General features: G+C 44.8%; 1 protein-coding gene across 2 annotated transcripts in view; it reads right to left on the bottom strand.

Annotated features, from left to right (window-relative positions):
- phex (phosphate regulating endopeptidase homolog, X-linked) overlaps positions 1 to 18,960 on the bottom strand; it is a 167,684-nt gene that overhangs the window by 70,156 nt on the left and 78,568 nt on the right. For both annotated transcript variants that reach the window (XM_041211476.1, XM_041211477.1), the window contains exon 8: positions 1,395 to 1,478. In XM_041211476.1, the coding sequence (XP_041067410.1) occupies positions 1,395 to 1,478 (84 nt within the window). The remainder of the gene's footprint in view (positions 1 to 1,394; positions 1,479 to 18,960) is intronic.

Here is an 18,960-nt window from a genome sequence, read left to right as displayed (position 1 = left end):
GCCCTCCTGCGACATATCCTCAGTGAATGGCGTGCCCCTTCATGCCTTTTCCATCCATACCCCATCCCTAGGCCACTCTTGGCGCTGCTGATTGGCGCTGAACCCGCCCTCGGGCCAATTAGACGCTTTGCATTTGAAAACAATGTCACGTCACTGATGTAGGGGGCAGGGTCGGGACTCGGAAATTACCCAATTCCCAATCCTGATTTGAAAATCCAGCTCTTGGTGTGAGCCAGCCTGGGCAGTTAATGAAGTTGGAATTCAGTTATTCTTGCAGTTCAGAGACTGTCGGAGGAGGACAGGATTCCCACCCCCGAGTGCACCAATCAGGAATGTTAACAGCAGTAGCTCGGTAAACTGAACATTCTTTTAAAATGTGTTCATGGGATGTGGGCATCGCTGGCTGTGCCAGCATTTATTGCCCATCCCTAATTGCCCTTGTTCAGAGGGCAGTTAAGAGCCAACCATATTTCTGTGGGTCTGGAGTCACATGTAGGCCAGACCAGGCAAGGACGGCAGATTTCCTTCCCAAAAGGACATTAATGAACCAGATGGGTTTTTACAATAGACAATGGTTTCAAATTTCACCATCTGCCGTGGTGGGATTCAAACCCAGGACCCCAGAGCACCTCATCTTCCGACTAGGCACTATACAGTCTTCCAGACTTAATATTGAGCTCAACAATTTCAGATCATTAACTCTCTCTTCCATCCCCACCTCCTTTCTAATCCCCCTTTTTTGAATAAATTATAATTTTTAAAAATATATTTTTCTTTCCCCACCTATTTTTAAATTTATTTTGATCTATTGTTTTATCTCCACCTTTTAGCCCATTTCAATCCCTTCCCCCCACCCCACCCCCACTAGGGCCATCTGCCACTAGCTTGTCCTGCTTTCTGCCCTTAATGTCCCCATTAGCACATTCCTTAGATAATATCACCACCGTCAACACCCCTTTGTCCTTCTGTCTATGACATCTTTGGCAATCTCTTCTTTGCCTCCACCTATCACTGGCCCTCTATCCAGCTCTACCTGTCCTGCCCCCCTCTACCAGCTTAGATTTCATCTCATTTCTCTATTTCTTTATTTCTGATGAAGAGTCATGTGGGCTCAAAACATCAACCATGTTCCTCTCCACAGATGCTGTCAGATCTGCTGAGTTTTTCCAGCTATTTTTGTTTTTGTTTCAGGTTTCCAGCATCCGCAGTATTTTGCTTTCACCCCAGAGCATTACCCTGGGTCTCTGGAATACTAGTCCAGTGACAATACCACTAGGCCACTGCCTCCCCTATGTGTGCCATGGAAAAAGAATGTCAGCACATTTGAACTTTCTTCTTCACAAATACCCACAAAATACAGTATTAGCACTGGATCATTAATGTTTGCCACTTACCTGTGGGATAGTTTGTTGTAAGTGGAGTATACTGAGCTTATTATATAGAGCCTCGCTGGTCCTGTTGCTGTGTGGAATGATGATCTGCAAGGTACAAATTGTAGGAACTGTAACTAGCAGTTCGTTCAGACACAGCACAAGCATTACAATGTTCTCACTAACATTTTGCGTGAATAAACACAGAAGACATTTGGTCTGTGTGCATTTTTCTCAGCATTGGACACCATTTATTGCGCAGGAGACAACAGGAGTTTGATCCTTTAGGAATTTTCTCAGGAAAGGCCATATTTCCTCAATGTTACAAGGTAGACATCTCCAGAGGTACAGAGCGATTTACAGACTGTTACAAAGTACAGGAGTGGCCATTCAATCCAACAGCTCCATGCTGGTGTTTATGATCCACACAAACCTCCTTCCACCCTTCTCCATCTAACTCATCAACAGACCTACTCCTGTCTCCCTCAACTGTTTATCTAGCTTCCCCTTAAATACATCTATGCATATCATCCTTGGTTATATTGTGTATATCTTCTATGGGGCGTGGTGTATATTCTCCATGGTAAGTGGTGTACATTCCCTGTGTAGGTGGAGTATATCCCCGATACTGTGCTGATGTTATGGCACAGCCGATGGTAAGTGCTGAGCTGCTCAAATCCCAAAGGGAAACTTGAAACAACTGCCACAACTGTTTTGCAATTTGTACCTACTTCAAGATGCGGGCTTTGAATTCAGTAAAAAGGTCACCAAGTCTTATAGGTTTCTTATCAAATTAAATTGAACCTTTATTAATAGAAGAAATTATTTTAACCACATACACAGATCTGCAAATTACTACTGTGATAACTTCTAAATCCCCTAATTAATCTGACTCCCAGTTACACCTCATTAAGGCAACAGTAAAACAGATAGACTTAAACAGACCCAGGCAAAGCGCACGCACTGGAACAGTCAAATTCAAAGTGAGTTTTTCTCAGTTTCGATTTCATGTAGACAGCAGCTTGAGGCTTAGATGCTGGGGGCTTTTTGCATTTGTGTTCAGTCTTAGAATGCCTGCCCTTACACACAACCTTCGCTCCTTTATATATATTTTCCCCTTTGAATGCAAATTCCCATTGTTTCATTATGTCTTTGGACTTAACCTCTCTAACAATAACAATCTATCACAGTACCAATTTTACCAGTAATCTTTGGGAAAACCTTAACTTCTCCTGGCTAGGTATAACATTTCACACCCTCTTTTGAATTCATGCTAGTCTGGTTTATTTAAAATTGCAGATGTTCCCTTCATACCTCACATTTTAAAACTTCCCCCATGTTTATTGATTTAACATTCCAAACTTAGCTTATCTTCCATTACATCAAAGCCTTCAGATCATCTGCCTTTAATCTCACACACACACACACACACAAACACACACACACACAAACACAGTATATCCTCTGTGATTCATGGTGTATATCTCCTATGGTACATGGCATATAGGAGTGGTGAAGGGGGCAACATCCCTGCCCCCTGAGCCAGAAGCTCTGGGTTCAAGTCTCACCCTAGGACTTGATGGCCAAGGAGGGTGTGTTCACAACATGGCCAAACAGGTTGATTATCAATGGGTAAGTTCTTCAAATTTACACCAGTGGCAGGTGGTAAAAGTGGGAGAGATTCCTTGGAGAACATTGGAGCTTCTACCATCACAATCCATAGCTCCAGACTACAACATGCAAGTGAAACTGCATGTTGCCACAACAACTCAGGCTCCCTGAATGAACTGTAACACACTGCCACCACCATGTGGTGTAGATCCTATGTGGTGTATGCTCTCCCTGGTATGTTGTGTACATCTTCTACAGTATGTGGTGTATAGGTCCTGTGCTACATTGTGTATATTTCTTATAGTACATGATCTATCCCTGCTGTATTATATAGTGTATGCCTCTTGAGGTACGTATTGTATAAACCAAAGCCTTGTCTGCCCTCTCAGGTGGATGTAAAAGATCCCACAGCGTTATTTTGTGGAAGATTTCTCAAGGGCAATTAGGATGAGCAATAAATGCTGGCCTAGCCAGTGACACCCACATTCTGTGAATGAATAAATAAAGAAAAAGAACAGGGGCAGTTCTCCCCAGTGCCCCTCAGTCAACATCACTAAAGCAGGTTCTCTGGTCAGTTATCACAATGCTGCTGTGGGATCTTGCTGTGCACAAATCAGCAAGCGTGCTTCCTATACTGCAACAATGCCTACACTTCAAAAGTACTTTATTGGTTATAAAGCACTTTGAGACATCCTGAAATCAGGAAAGACACTTCATAAATGCAAATTTGTTCGCTGACAGATTGAAAGCCTGATGTACATTAAATACAAAGTGTATTTGGCCAGTGCTACAAGAGTGCAGTGAGCAGAGTCCTGCCCATAAACAATCTCAAATACATACTTCCAGCCTGAAATGTCCCTGACATTGAGAGATAACATACAGCAGGGGAGGAAAGCATGGAATTTATTATGTACTGCAGCTCTTAAAGGGCTGCAGCAAACACTTGATGAGAAGGCAGATTCTTAATAGTAGCCAAATGTGGTGGGGTATAAACCTACAGGTGGCCAAATAAAATAGATAAGAAAAAGTTTTTTTTTTCTTTTATTCATTTATGGGATGTGAGCATTGCTGGCTAGGCCAGCATTTATTGCCCGTCCCTAATTTCCCTTGAGAAGGTGGTGGTGAGCTGCCTTCTTGAAGTGCTGCAGTCCAAGTGATGTAGATACACCCACAGTGCTGTTAGGGAGGGAGTTCCAGGATTTTGACCCAGTGATATATTTCCAAGTCAGGATGGTGAGTGGCTTTGAGGGGAACTTCCAGGTGGTGATGTTCCCATCTATCTGCTGCCCTTGTCCTTCTAGATAGTAGCAGTTGTGGGTTTGGAAGGTGCTGCCTAAGGAGCCTTGATGAGTTTCTGCAGTGCGTCTTGTAGATGGAACACACTGCTGCCACTATTTGTCTATGGTGGAGGGAGTGAATGTTTGTGGATGGGGTTCAGGTTAACAGGCTGCTTTGTTCTGGATGGTGTCCAGCTTTTTTAGTATTGTTGGAGCTGCACTCATCCAGGCAAGTGGCGTGTATTCCATCACACTCCTGACTTGGGCCTTGTAGATGGAGGACAAGTTTTAGGCAGGCAGGAGGTGAGTTACTTGCCTCAGGATTCCTAGCCTCTGACCTGCTCTTGTGGCCACAGTATTTATATGGCTAGTCCAGTTCAGTTTCTGGTCAATGGTAACCCCCAGGATGGTGATAGTGGGGGATTCAGTGATGGTAATATCATTGAACATCAAGGGGCGATGGTTAGATTCTCTCTTGTTGGAGATCGTTAGGAAATAAGGATAGTCTAAGTAAGTTATAGATGTATTTAGGTGCATTAAGAATAAGGTATATCTTTAAATTTAATTTACATTTTTTTCTATTTGTGGGTTAAAGGGTGACATCAGGGATCTAGTTTCACTTTTAAGTGGAGACAGCAGGTCTAAAGCTCTGTTTGTATACCTGCATTTGTAATGAGTTTTATGACTCTCGAAGAAGTTAAATTAAACACAAGAGTAGAAAAACTGTGCTATTGCCTAGGAACAGGGGTCGAGAGAGGGTGACTCACACACGCACACATAGAAAGAGATAAACAAACTAAATAAAAGGCAGTTTGAGTTCAGCTGGAAGCAGTTGCCAGCAGAAGCAGGTTTCTCCAAAGAAACTAATGAAGGAAGTCCCCAAACCCAGGGAGTGGAACAGGAAATGTCCCAAGAAGGAGGACAGGAATGGGGGAAAGGTCCTGTTAAGTGAAGTTAAGAGTGAGGAGCCAGAAGATCGATAGAGATGGCTGAAGGTCTGTAACTCTTTACTATGAGCATGTGAACCAGTGGTGTACTGTTGACGGCTGAGTTATTGAGAGAGAGTGTGTGGGAGGAAGCTTGAATGCCTGTGGTAACCCAAGAGAGAGAAACATGGGAAGGAGATTTCGAAAGCCTGGAGGTGGACCCGTATGGAAGGCATTTGAGAGAAAGCATCAGTTTGGGAGAAGATTCCAAAGTGAGGTCTTGGAGAGTGGAGCTTGGAAGCCCTCGTGTGAAAGATGGAGTGCAGTGAGACTGATTGACGCTCAGTGTGACAAGCATCTGGGGGGAGTTGAGGAGAGATCCATAGCATTTGGTTAAGGTGGCATCTTTCGCTTGGTTTCAGAGTGTGTGCGTCTGGCCACAGGGTGCATATTGGTTTACATGGACTGTATAGTTAGCATGAATATTAGAATATAAGATAGCTTTTGTAACTTGTGTTATCCTTACGAATCTGTATAGGTATAGTTGTGGATGAAGGAGTATTGTAATATACTTCATCTTTTCTTGTTAAGTAAACATTTTATTCTTTTGTTAACAGTTCATCAGCTGATTCCTGTGACTCTCCATGTTTCTAAACAAAAAATAAAAGTTAGAATCTATCAAGTTGGGTTTCATCCTGGCATCAGGCTTGTCCAGCTGGGATCATACATAATAGTCATTGCCTGGCATTTGTGTGGTGTGAATGTTACTTGCCACTTGACAGCCCAAGCCTAGGTTTGTCCTGGTCTTGATGCATTTTGACATGGACTGCTTCAGTATCTGAGGAGTCGCGAATGGTGGTGAACATTGTGCAATCATCAGTGAACATCTCCACTTCTGACCTTATGACGGAAGGAGGGTCATTGATGAAGCAGCTGAAGAAGGTTGGGCCGAGGACACTACCCTGAGGAACTCCTGCACTGATGTCCTGGAATTGAGATGATTGACCTCCAACAACCACAACCATCTTCCTTTGTGCTAAGTATGACTCCAGCCAGTGGAGAGATTTCCCCCTGCTTCACATTGACTCCAGTTTTGCTAGGGGTCCTTGATCCCACACTCGGTCAGATGCTGCCTTAATGTCAAGGGCAGTCACTCTCACCTCACCTCACTGGTTGAGTGAATGGCACAGCGGAGTGGGGATGTTGCTGTAAACATTTAATGTAATGAAGGGGTGCAAAGTTCAGCAAAGCAAGGCCCTTCTCCCAGATAAGAACATAAAAAAACACAAGCAGGAGTAGGCCATTTGGCCCCTTTGAGCTTGATCCACCATTCGATAAGATCATGGTTGATCTGATTGTGGCCTTTTCCTGCCTGGCTCCAAAACGGAGTGCAGCTGAGGAAACGGAGTGAAGATTTGGAGTTTGGTGAGAGGGAGAGTTCGGTGAAGGGGGTGGAGGAGGGAGGTGTTTGTTTTCTTTTTCTATCTTTCTCACCCCATAAGAATTGGTTCTTGCTCTACTACAGGGACAGGAGCTAGCTGTTGGTGAGTATCTGGTAAGTTCTATTCTACCCCTAAGGTTTAAAATAGTATAAAAGTTGGTAGTAAAGATAATCAAATATATAAGAAAGCAACATGAAGAAGTGATTAAGATAATTAAGCAATTATTTAAACACATTTAGGATGGCAGGATAGGCAATGTATCAAGGCTGCAGCATGTACAATTCCTGGATGCCAGTGTGATCCAGGGCAAGCACCTCTGCAGTAGGTGTTTGCAGCTTGAGGAACTTCAGCTCAGGGCCATTGAGCTGGAGGCTGAGCTGCAGACACTGCAACACATCGGGGGCCGGGGGTGGGTGGGGGGTGGGGGGTGGTGCAGGGGGAGTTACCTGGATGCTTTATACCAGGAGGCAGTCACACCACTTAGGGTAGGGTCTTCTGATTTGATCAGTGGTTGGGGACAGGAGGGTGTGAATGCCAGTGAGGTAGGTAAGGGGACCCAAGGGGCAGGAGTATCAGCCTCTGCCAGTGTCCAATTAGTTTGAGGTTCTTTCAGCTTGTTTGGATGGGAGCGAGGACTGCAGGATGGATGAGCTGACTGACCATGGTACCATGGTACATGAAGCCCTTCAAGTGCGGAGGGCAAAAAGGAATGTAGTGGTAGTCGGGGATAATATAGTGAGGGGGATTGACACTGTTCTCAGTAGCAAAGAGCAGGAATCCAGATAGCTGTGTTACCTGCCCGGTGCCAGGGTTTGGGATATCTGCTCGGGGCTGGAGAGGCACCAGTAGTGGGAGGGGGAGGATGCAGCTGTCGTGGTCCATGTAGGTACCAACAACATAGGTAGAACTAGGAAAAATGTTCTGCATAGTCAGTATGAGGAGTAGGCACTAATTTGAAAAGCAGAATCTCAAAGGTTATAGTCTCTGGATTATTACCTGAGCTGCATGCAAATTGGCATAGAGTAAGTAAAATTAGAAAGATGAATATGTGGCTCAAAGAGTGGCATGAGAGAAGTGAGTTCCAGTTTGTGGGGCACTGGCACAGTATTGGGAAAAATGGGGCCTGTACCTTTGGGACAGTCTACAGCTGCAGTGGGCTAGGAGCAGTGTTCTTGCGAACTGCGTAACTAGGGGAGTAGAAAGGGTTTTAAACTAAATAGTGGGGGTAAGGGATTAAATGTGGAAAGATGTAGTATATCAAAGAGTAGAGATAAGGTAAGAGAGGAAAATAGTAATATTGGAAATGAGGGTCGGAGAATGGCAGGAAGAGACAGAGAAAAGAAATTAAGAATGCACCAAAAGTCAGGATTAGATGTTACAAAGATAACAAAAAGACAAAACTAAAGGTTCTGTATCTGAATGCACATAGCATTCACACCAAGTAAACAAATTGATAGTGCACATTGGAGTAAATAAATATGATCTAATGCCATTATGCAGACCTGGCTGCAAGATGACAAGGGTTGAGTCCTGAATAATAAGGGGTATAAGACCTTCAAGAAGAATAGGAAGCTTAGTAAAGGTGGAGGGGTAGCACTGTTAATCAACAAAGGCATTGATGGAATAGTTAGAGGTGACCTTGGTTCAGGAGATCAGGATGTAGAATCGGTTTGAATGGAGATGAGGAATATTAGGGTAAAGAAGTCACTAGTGGGAGTGGTCTACAAGCCCTCTAACTAACCACAATGTAAGACAAAGTATACAAGAAGAAATATTGGGTGTTTGTGATAAAGTGATGGTAATAATCATGGGTGACTTTAATCTACATAAAAACTGGAAAGATCAGGTTGGCAGTAGTAGCCTGGATGAGGAGTTCATAGAATGCTTTTGAAATGGTTTCTGAAAGCAGCATATTCTGGAACCAACCACAGGGCAGGTAGGCTAGGGTATAGATCAATAGGGAAACAGTGGCAGATATTTAAGAGGATTTTTCGGAATACTCAGAATGAGTTTATTCCTACTATTAAAAAAATCCAAAGGGAGGGCTGACCGTCTGTGGTTAACTGAAGAAGTTTGGGAAAGCACCAAACTTAAGGAAAAAGCAAATAACTGTGCAAAGATGAGTGGCAGAGCAGATGATTGGTCAGAATATAAAGAACAGCAGAGAATGACTAAAAGGTTAATCAGGCAAAAGAATTAAAGTATGAGAGGAAGCCAGCTAGAAATGTAAACATGGATAGCAAGAGTTTCTACAGGTAATTGGAAAGGGTAAGTAAAGTGAGTGTTGGCCCTCCAGAGATTGAGAATGGGGAGTTAATAGTAGATAAGGCATATGGCATGCTTGCCTTCATCGGCAGGGGTATTGAGTATAAAAGCTGGGAAGCCATGCTGCAGTTGTATAGAACCTTGGTTAGGCCACACTTGGAATATTGCATGCAATTCTGGTCACCACATTACCAGAAGGATATGGAGGCACTGGAGAGGGTGCAGAGGAGGTTTACCAGGATGCTGCCTGGTCTGGAGGTTATTAGCTATGAGGAGAGGTTGGAGAAACTCGGATTGTTCTCACTAGAGCGACGGAGATTGAGGGGCGACTTGATAGAAGTTTACAAAATTATGAGTGGCATGGACAGAGTAGATAGTCAGAAGCTTTTTCCCAGGGTGGAAGAGTCAATTACTAGGGGACATAGATTTAAGGTGAGAGCAGAAAACTTTAGAGGAGATGTGCGAGGCAAGTTTTTTACGCAGAGGTTAGTGAGTGTCTGGAATTCGCTGCCAGAAGAGGTGGTGGAAGCAGGTACGATAGTGGTGTTTAGGAGGCAGCTTGACAAATACATGAATAGGATGAGAATAGAGGGAAATGGACCCTGGAAGTGCAAAATGTTTTAGTTTGACAGGCAATATGATCAGCATAGGCTTGGAGGGCCGAAGGGCCTGTTCCTGTGCTGTACTTTTCTTTGTTCTTTGTTCTCTATAATAAGGAAATGGTGGATGAAGTGAACAAATATTTTACTTCTGTCTGCACTATAGAGAATACAAAAAACATTCCAGTAATAGCAGTAAATCAGGAGGTGGAGGGGAGAGAGGATCTTCATAAAATTACAATCACTAGGGAAGCGGTACTGAGTAAACTGATGGAGCTACGGGCTGATAAGTCTCTGGGTCCAGATGGACTTCATCCTAGGGTCATAAAAGAGGTGGCTAATGAGGTAGTAGATGCATTGGTGATAATTTTCCAATATTCCCTAGATTTTGGAGAGGTTCCATCAAATTGGAAAGTAGCAAATATAACCCCTCTATTCAAAAAGGGAGGGAGGCAGAAAACAGGAAACTACAGGCCAGTTAGCTTGATGTCTGTCATAGGGAAGGTATTAGAGTAAATCATTAAAGAGGTTAAAGCTGGGCACTTAGAAAAGTTCAAGGTAATCAGAAAGAGTCAGCATGGTTTTATGAAAGGGAAATCATGTTTAACCAATTTATTAGAGTTCTTTGAAGGAGTAACATGTGCGGTGGAAAAAGGGGAGTCTGTAGACGTACTGTCCTTGGGTTTCCAGAAAGCATTTCATAAAGCACCACATCAAAGCCTATTGCGGAAAATAAAAGCTCATAGTGTAGGGGGTAACATTTTAGCCTGGGTAGGGGATTGGCTGGCTGGCAAAAAACAGAGTATGCATAAATGGGTCTGACAGCACCTGCGGAGAGGAATACAGTTAAAGTTTCGAGTCCAAATGACTCTTCATCAGAAAAGTCATAAGTTCTGATGAAGAGTCATTCGGTCTCAAAACATTAATTGTATTCCTTTCTGCAGATGCTGTCAGACCTGCTGAGTTTTTCCAGGTATTTTTGTTTTTGTTTTGGATTTCTAGCATCCGCAGTTTTTTGCTTTTATCTTAATGCATAAATGGCCGGATTAGCAGGATATGACTAAATGGAGTCCCACAGGGGTCTGTGTTGGGGCCTCAACTTTTTACAATTTACATCAATGACTTAGATGAGTCAATGACTTGACAGGCGATATGATTGGCACAGGCTTGGAGGGCCTAAGGGCCTGTTCCTGTGTTGTACTTTTCTTTGAAGGGAGCGAAGACAAGGTAGCTAAATTTGCACGACACAAAGATGGGTTGAAAAATATGTTGTGAAGAAGACATAAGGAGTTTGCAGATGGATAAGTTGAGTGAGTGGGCAAAAGCCTGGCAGATCAAGTATAATGTGGAAAAATGTGAAATTGGTTACTCTGGTAGGAAGAATAAAAAAGCAGATTATTTCTTAAATGGAGAATGACTGCAGAATTCCAAGGTGCAGAGGGATCTAGGTGATTTTGTGCATAACTCACAAAAAGTTAATATGCAGGTACAGCAAGTAATCAGGAAGGCTAATAGAATGCTATCCTTTATTACGAGAGGAATTGAACATAAAAGTAAGGATGTTATACTTCAGTTGCACAGGGTATTAGTGAGACCGCATCTTGAATACTGTGTGCAGTTTTGGCCTCCTTATTTAAAGAAGAATGTAAATATGTTGGAGGCAGTTCAGACGAGGTTTACTGGATTGATACCTAGAATGAGTGGGTTGTCTTATGAGAATAGATTGGATTGGCTGGGCTAGTTTCCCTGGACTCTAGAAGAGTGACATCATTGAGTCTAGTTGCAATAACTAGAGTTTGTCTATTGTGATGGTACCGAAACCAGACGGAAAGCAAAGACTGCATGTGGACTATTGAAAGCAGACTCATATCCTATACCACGGTTGGAAGATTGCATTGAGAAAGTGAGACAATCAAAATTTATCACAAAGATTGACTTCCTGAGAGGATATTGGCGAGTGCCGTTACCAGAGAGAGCAAAAGAGAACAAAAACAGAATTACCTGGAAAAACTCAGCAGGTCTGGCAGCATCGGCGGAGAAGAAAAGAGTTGACGTTTCGAGTCCTCATGAACCTTCAACAGAACTAGGTGAATCCAAGGAAAGGGGTGAAATATAAGCTGGTTTAAGGTGTGTGGTGGTGGGGGGAGGGGGGTGGGTTGGGTGGGGGGAGAGAAGTGGAGGAGGGGGTGGTGGTTGTAGGGACAAGCAAGCAGTGATAGAAGCAGATCATCAAAAGATGTCACAGACAAAAGAACAAAAGAACACATAGGTGTTAAAGTTGGTGATATTATCTAAACAAATGTGCTAATTAAGAATGGATGGTAGGGCACTCCAGGTATAGCTCTAGTGGGGATGGGGGAAGCATAAAAGATTTAAAAATATTTTAAAATAATGGAAATAGGTGGGAAAAGAAAAATCTATATAATTTATTGGAAAAAACAAAAGGAAGGGGGAAGAAACAGAAAGGGGGTGGGAATGGAGGAGGGAGTTCAAGACCTAAAGTTGTTGAACTCAATATTCAGTCCGGAAGGCTGTAAAGTGCCTAGTCAGAAGATGAGGTGCTGTTCCTCCAGTTTGCAGTGAGCTTCACTGGAACAATGCAACAAGCCAAGGATGGACATGTGGGCAAGAGAGCAGGGTGGAGTGTTAAAATGGCAAGCGACATGGAGGTTTGGGTCATTCTTGCTGACAGACCGCAGGTGTTCTGCAAAGCGGTCGCCCAGTTTACCTTTGGTCTCTCCAATGTAGAGGAGACCACATTGGGAGCAATGAATACAGTAGACTAAGTTGGAGGAAATGCAAGTGAAATGCTGCTTCACTTGAAAGGAGTGTTTGGGCCCTTGGACGGTGAGGAGAGAGGAAGTGAAGGGGCAGGTGTTACATCTTTTGCGTGGGCATGCGCAGGTGCCGTAGGTGGGGGTTGAGGAGTAGGGGGTGATGGAGGAGTGGACCAGGGTGTCCCGGAGGGAATGATCCCTACGGAATGCCGATAAGGGGGGGTGAAGGGAAGATGTGTTTGGTGGTGGCATCATGCTGGAGTTGGCGGAAATGGCGGAGGATGATCCTTTGAACATGGAGGCTGGTGGGGTGATAAGTGAGGACAAGGGGGACCCTAACATGTTTCTGGGAGGGAGGAGAAGGCGTGAGTGCGGATGCGCGGGAGATGGGCCAGACACGGTTGAGGGCCCTGTCAACGACTGTGGGTGGAAAACCTCGGTTAAGGAAGAAGGAGGACATGTCAGAGGAACTGTTTTTGAAGGTAGCATCATCAGAACAGATGCGACGGAGGCGAAGGAACTGAGAGAATGGGATGGAGTCCTTACAGGAAGCGGGGTGTGAGGAGCTGTAGTCAAGGTAGCTGTGTGAGTCGGTAGGCTTGTAATGGATATTGGTGGACAGTCTATCACCAGAGATTGAGACAGAGAGGTCAAGGAAGGGAAGGGAAGTGTCAGAGATGGACCACGTGAAAATGATGGAGGGGTGGAGATTGGAAGCAAAATTAATAAATTTTTCCAAGTCCCGATGAGAGCATGAAGCAGCACTGAAGTTATCATCAATGTACCGGAGAAAGAGTTGTGGAAGGGGGCCGGAGTAGGACTGCAACAAGGAATGTTCCACATACCCCATAAAGAGACAGGCATAGCTGGGGCCCATGCAGGTACCCATAGCCACACCTTTTATTTGGAGGAAGTGAGAGGAGTTGAAGGAGAAATTGTTCAGTGTGAGAACAAGTTCAGCTAGACGGAGGAGAGTAGTGGTGGATGGGGCAAAAGAGATATTGCTTTTTTGAAGCCAGATGGACTATATCAGTTTAAAGTCATGCCATTTGGTATGAAAAATGCACCAGCAACATTTCAAAGACCTGACAAAGTAATTGTAGGACTGAGCAATTGTGCTGTTTATATTAACAACATGATAGTTTTCAGTCAAACTTGGGAGGAGCATTTACAACATTTGATAGAATTATTTAGTCGACTACAAGGAGCTAATTTGATGATGAACTTGGCTAAAAATGAATTTGCAAAAGCACAAGTTACATTCCTAGGCCATACCATTGGACATGGAAAGGTGGCTCTGAGAGATGTAAAAGTCAAGGCTATCATGGATTCCCCAGGGCCTACAACAAAACGAGAAGTTTTGAGATTTCTGGGCATAAGTGGGTTTTACTGGAAATTTGTACCAAATTCTAGTAGTGCAGTTGTTCCACTGACTGAACTATTAAAAAAGAACAAGAGGTTTCAATGGACACTGGAGTGTGAGAAGTCATTCGATAGTTTGAAAACTGTATCGACACCAGTGTGGGCAGTACCCAATTATGCCAAGCAATTTAAGTTGGCCATTGATGTAAGTGATATAGGCATTGGAGCCGTATTGTTACAAGAAGATGAAACTGGAATTGAGAAACCGATAGGGCATTTTTCACAGGAGTTGACAACAGAGAAGATATTCAACAATCGAAAAGGAGACTCTGGGTCTGTTGTTAGCGTTACAGCATTTTTTGATTTACATTGCAAACAGTTCATCAGAAACAATTGTTTATAGAGACCATAATCTTTTAAAGTTTCTGGACAAATTTCAAGACCGAAGTACGAGGCTATTCAGATGGAGTTTATTACTGCAACCATTTAACCTACAGAGTGTACATAGCAGGATGAGAAAATCTAATTGCAGATGCATTGTCAAGAGTTTAAAGCTCAAAGGGAAATTGGACATTTAAAATTGGACACTGGACTGAAATGATTTCTGTTGATGCTAAGGATTTGTATATATATTGTTATATTAATGCATGCATCTGGTAATGTAATAGTGAGAGTATATAGATAAGTATAGGAGGTAGTGTAGGATGGGTTAAGACAATGAAGTTGTCTTTTTAAATTATGAAGGTTTGTTTTCTCATAAGGGGGGGTGGTGTCACAAAATTGTGATGATTCTCATAATATTATTGTGATTTATTTTAAAAGTAAGTTAATAGTGAGGGTGTGTGTGTATGTGCATATGTGTGTGATTTAATTGAATTGGAGACAGTTAGTTTTGACTCATCAAAAGAAGCTAAGTTTGAAATGCTAAATACTTAAATATGGCTGAAGTTTTAGAATGTGAAATGAGGCGATTTTGCATTTTTAGACAAATCAGGGTTGTTTGAATTTCAGAGACGGTAGGATGCTGCATCTAGCCAGAGAAGCTAGGCCGAGCAGTATGTTTATTTTTCCCAAAGGTTATTGACAATATTAGCACCATGAATAGATATACATTATGAGAAAAGTAAAGTTCCAAAGACATAGAACCATAAAAAAGTTACAGCACAGAAAGAGGCCATTCAGCCCATCTTGTCCATGCCAGCCTGAGGACATCCAGGTGCCCTTTCTAATCCCACCTTCCTGCACCCGACCCATAGCCTTGCAGCTTACAGCACTTTAGGTGCAGATACAGGTACTTTTTAAGAGAACAAAACAAAAACAGAATTACCTGGAAAAACTCAGCAGGTCTGGCAGCATCAGTGGAGAAGAAAAGAGTTGACGTTTCGAGTCCTCATGACCCTTCGACAGAACTTGAGTTCGAGTCCAGGAAAGAGCTGAAATATAAGCTGGTTTAAGGTGTGTGTGTGGGGGGCGGAGAGATAGAGAGACAGAGAGGTGGAGGGGGTTGGTGTGGTCGTAGGGACAAACAAGCAGTGATAGAAGCAGATCATTCAAACACTAGGAGAGAAATGGAAAGCAATGAAGGTGAACAAGGCAACAGAGAGATCCGGAAATCTTGTCGCAGAGAGGAACAGAACTTCTTCAAGGAGGTAGGCATTTCTTGAAGAGCAGTGGCAGTCAATTAAATACAGAGATAAAAACAAAAAAACTGCGGATGCTGGAAATCCAAAACAAAAACAGAATTACCTGGAAAAACTCAGCAGGTCTGGCAGCATCGGTGGAGAAGAAAAGAGTTGACGTTTCGAGTCCTCATGACCCTTCAACAGAACTTGAGTTCGAGTCCAGGAAAGAGCTGAAATATAAGCTGGTTTAAGGTGTGTGTGTGGGGGGCGGAGAGATAGAGAGACAGAGAGGTGGAGGGGTGGTGGTGTGGTTGTAGGGACAAACAAGCAGTGATAGAAGCAGATCATCAAAAGATGTCAACGACAATAGTACAATAGAACACATAGGTGTTAAAGTTACAGTTGGTGATATTATCTAAACGAATGTGCTAATTAAGAATGGATGGTAGGGCACTCAAAGTATAGCTCTAGTGGGGTTTTTTTTATAATGGAAATAGGTGGGAAAAGGAAAATCTTTATAATTTACTGGAAAAAAAAAGGAAGGGGGAAACAGAAAGGGGGTGGGGATGGGGGAGGGAGCTTACGACCTAAAGTTGTTGAATTCAATATTCAGTCCGGAAGGCTGTAAAGTCCCTAGTCGGAAGATGAGGTGTTGTTCCTCCAGTTTGCGTTGGGCTTCACTGGAACAATGCAGCAAGCCAAGGACAGACATGTGGGCAAGAGAGCAAGGTGGAGTGTTAAAATGGCAAGCGACAGGGAGGTTTGGGTCATTCTTGCGGACAGACCGCAGGTGTTCTGCAAAGCGGTCGCCCAGTTTACGTTTGGTCTCTCCAATGTAGAGGAGACCACATTGGGAGCAACAAATGCAGTAGACTAAGTTGGGGAAATGCAAGTGAAATGCTGCTTCACTTGAAAGGAGTGTTTGGGTCCTTGGACGGTGAGGAGAGAGGAAGTGAAGGGGCAGGTGTTGCATCTTTTGCGTGGGCATGGGGTGGTGCCATAGGAGGGGGTTGATGGGTAGGGGGTGATGGAGGAGTGGACCAGGGTGTCCCGGAGGGAGCGATCCCTACGGAATGCCGATAAGGGGGGTGAAGGGAAGATGTGTTTGGTGGTGGCATCATGCTGGAGTTGGCGGAAATGGCGGAGGATGATCCTTTGAATGCGGACGCTGGTGGGGTGATAAGTGAGGACAAGGGGGACCCTATCATGTTTCTGGGAGGGAGGAGAAGGCGTGAGGGCGGATGCGCGGGAGATGGGCCGGACACGGTTGAGGGCCCTGTCAACGACCATGGGTGGAAAAACTCAGTTAAGGAAGAAGGAGGACATGTCAGAGGAACTGTTTTTGAATGTAGCATCATCGGAACAGATGCGACGGAGGCGAAGGAACTGAGAGAATGGGATGGAGTCCTTACAGGAAGCGGGGTGTGAGGAGCTGTAGTCGAGATAGCTGTGGGAGTCAGTGGGTTTGTAATGGATATTGGTGGATAGTCTATCACCAGAGATTGAGACAGAGAGGTCAAGAAAGGGAAGGGAAGTGTCAGAGATGGACCACGTGAAAATGATGGAGGGGTGGAGACTGGAAGCAAAATTAATAAATTTTTCCGAGTCCCGACGAGAGCATGAAGCAGCACTGAAGTAATCATCGATGTACCGGAGAAAGAGTTGTGGAAGGGGGCCGGAGTAGGACTGCAACAAGGAATGCTCCACATACCCCATAAACAGACAGGCATAGCTGGGGCCCATGCGGGTACCCATAGCCACACCTTTTATTTGGAGGAAGTGAGAGGAGTTGAAGGAGAAATTGTTCAGCATGAGAACAAGTTCAGCCAGACGGAGGAGAGTAGTGGTGGATGGGATTGTTCGGGCCTCTGTTCGAGGAAGAAGCTAAGGGCCCTCAGACCATCCTGGTGGGGGATGGAGGTGTAGAGGGATTGGACGTCCATGGTGAAGAGGAAGCGGTTGGGGCCAGGGAACTGGAAATTGTTGATGTGACGTAAGGTGTCAGAGGAATCATGGATGTAGGTGGGAAGGGACTGGACAAGGGGAGAGAGAAGGGAGTCAAGATAACGAGAAACGAGTTCTGTGGGGCAGGAGCAAGCTGAGACGATCGGTCTACCGGGGCAGTTCTGTTTGTGGATTTTGGGTAGGAGATAGAAGCGGGCCGTCCGAGGTTGGGCAACTATCAGGTTGGAAGCTGTGGGATGGAGATCCCCAGAGGAGTTGAGGTCAGTGACCGTCCTGGAAACAATGGCTTGATGTTCAGTGGTGGGGTCATGGTCCAGGGAGAGGTAGGAGGAAGTGTCTGCGAGTTGACGCTCAGCCTCCGCAAGGTAGAGGTCAGTGCGCCAGACAACAACAGCACCACCCTTGTCAGCGGGTTTGATGACAATGTCAGGTTTGGACCTGAGAGAATGGAGTGCAGTAAATTCAGAGAGAGACAGGTTAGAATGGGTGAGAGGAGCAGAGAAATTGAGACGACTAATGTCACGCCGACAGTTCTCAATGAAAAGATCGAGAGAAGGTAAGAATCCAGAGGGAGGGGTCCAGGTGGAGGGAAAATATTGGAGATGGGTAAAAGGATCCGTTGAACTGGGAGAGGACTCCTGCCCAAAGAAGTGAGCCCGGAGACGAAGACGGCAGAAGAAGAGTTCAGTATCATGCCGAGCCCGAAATTCATTGAGGTGAGGGCGTAAGGGTATGAAACTAAGTCCTTTGCTGAGCACTGAACGTTCAGCATCGGAGTGGGGAAGGACTGACAAGGGTGGTGCTGTTGTTGTCTGGCGCACTGACATCTACCTCGCGGAGGCTGAGCGTCAACTCGCAGACACTTCCTCCTACCTCTCCCTGGACCATGACCCCACCACTGAACATCAAGCCATTGTTTCCAGGAATGTCACTGACCTCATCTCCTCTGGGGATCTCCCTCCCACAGCTTCCAACCTGATAGTTGCCCAACCTCGGACGGCCCGCTTCTATCTCCTACCCAAAATCCACAAACAGAACTGCCCCGGTAGACCGATCGTCTCAGCTTGCTCCTGCCCCACAGAACTCGTTTCTCGTTATCTTGACTCCCTTCTCTCTCCCCTTGTCCAGTCCCTTCCCACCTACATCCGCGATTCCTCTGACACCTTACGTCACATCAACAATTTCCAGTTCCCTGGCCCCAACCGCTTCCTCTTCACCATGGACATCCAATCCCTCTACACCTCCATCCCCCACCAGGATGGTCTGAGGGCCCTTAGCTTCTTCCTCGAACAGAGGCCCGAACAATCCCCATCCACCACTACTCTCCTCCGTCTGGCTGAACTTGTTCTCACGCTGAACAATTTCTCCTTCAACTCCTCTCACTTCCTCCAAATAAAAGGTGTGGCTATGGGTACCCGCATGGGCCCCAGCTATGCCTGTCTCTTTATGGGGTATGTGGAACATTCCTTGTTGCAGTCCTACTCCGGCCCCCTTCCACAACTCTTTCTCCGGTACATCGATGATTACTTCGGTGCCGCTTCATGCTCTCGTCGGGACTTAGAAAAATTTATTAATTTTGCTTCCAATCTTCACCCCTCCATCATTTTCACGTGGTCCATCTCTGACACTTCCCTTCCCTTCCTTGACCTCTCTGTCTCAATCTCTGGTGATAGACTGTCCACCAATATCCATTACAAACCCACCGACTCCCACAGCTATCTCGACTACAGCTCCTCACACCCCG

The sequence above is a fragment of the Carcharodon carcharias genome, chromosome 18, assembly GCF_017639515.1.
Source record: "Carcharodon carcharias isolate sCarCar2 chromosome 18, sCarCar2.pri, whole genome shotgun sequence".
NCBI lineage: Eukaryota > Metazoa > Chordata > Chondrichthyes > Lamniformes > Lamnidae > Carcharodon > Carcharodon carcharias.
Note: the sequence above shows the minus strand (reverse complement) of the source record. Positions and strands in the feature narration are given on the sequence as shown.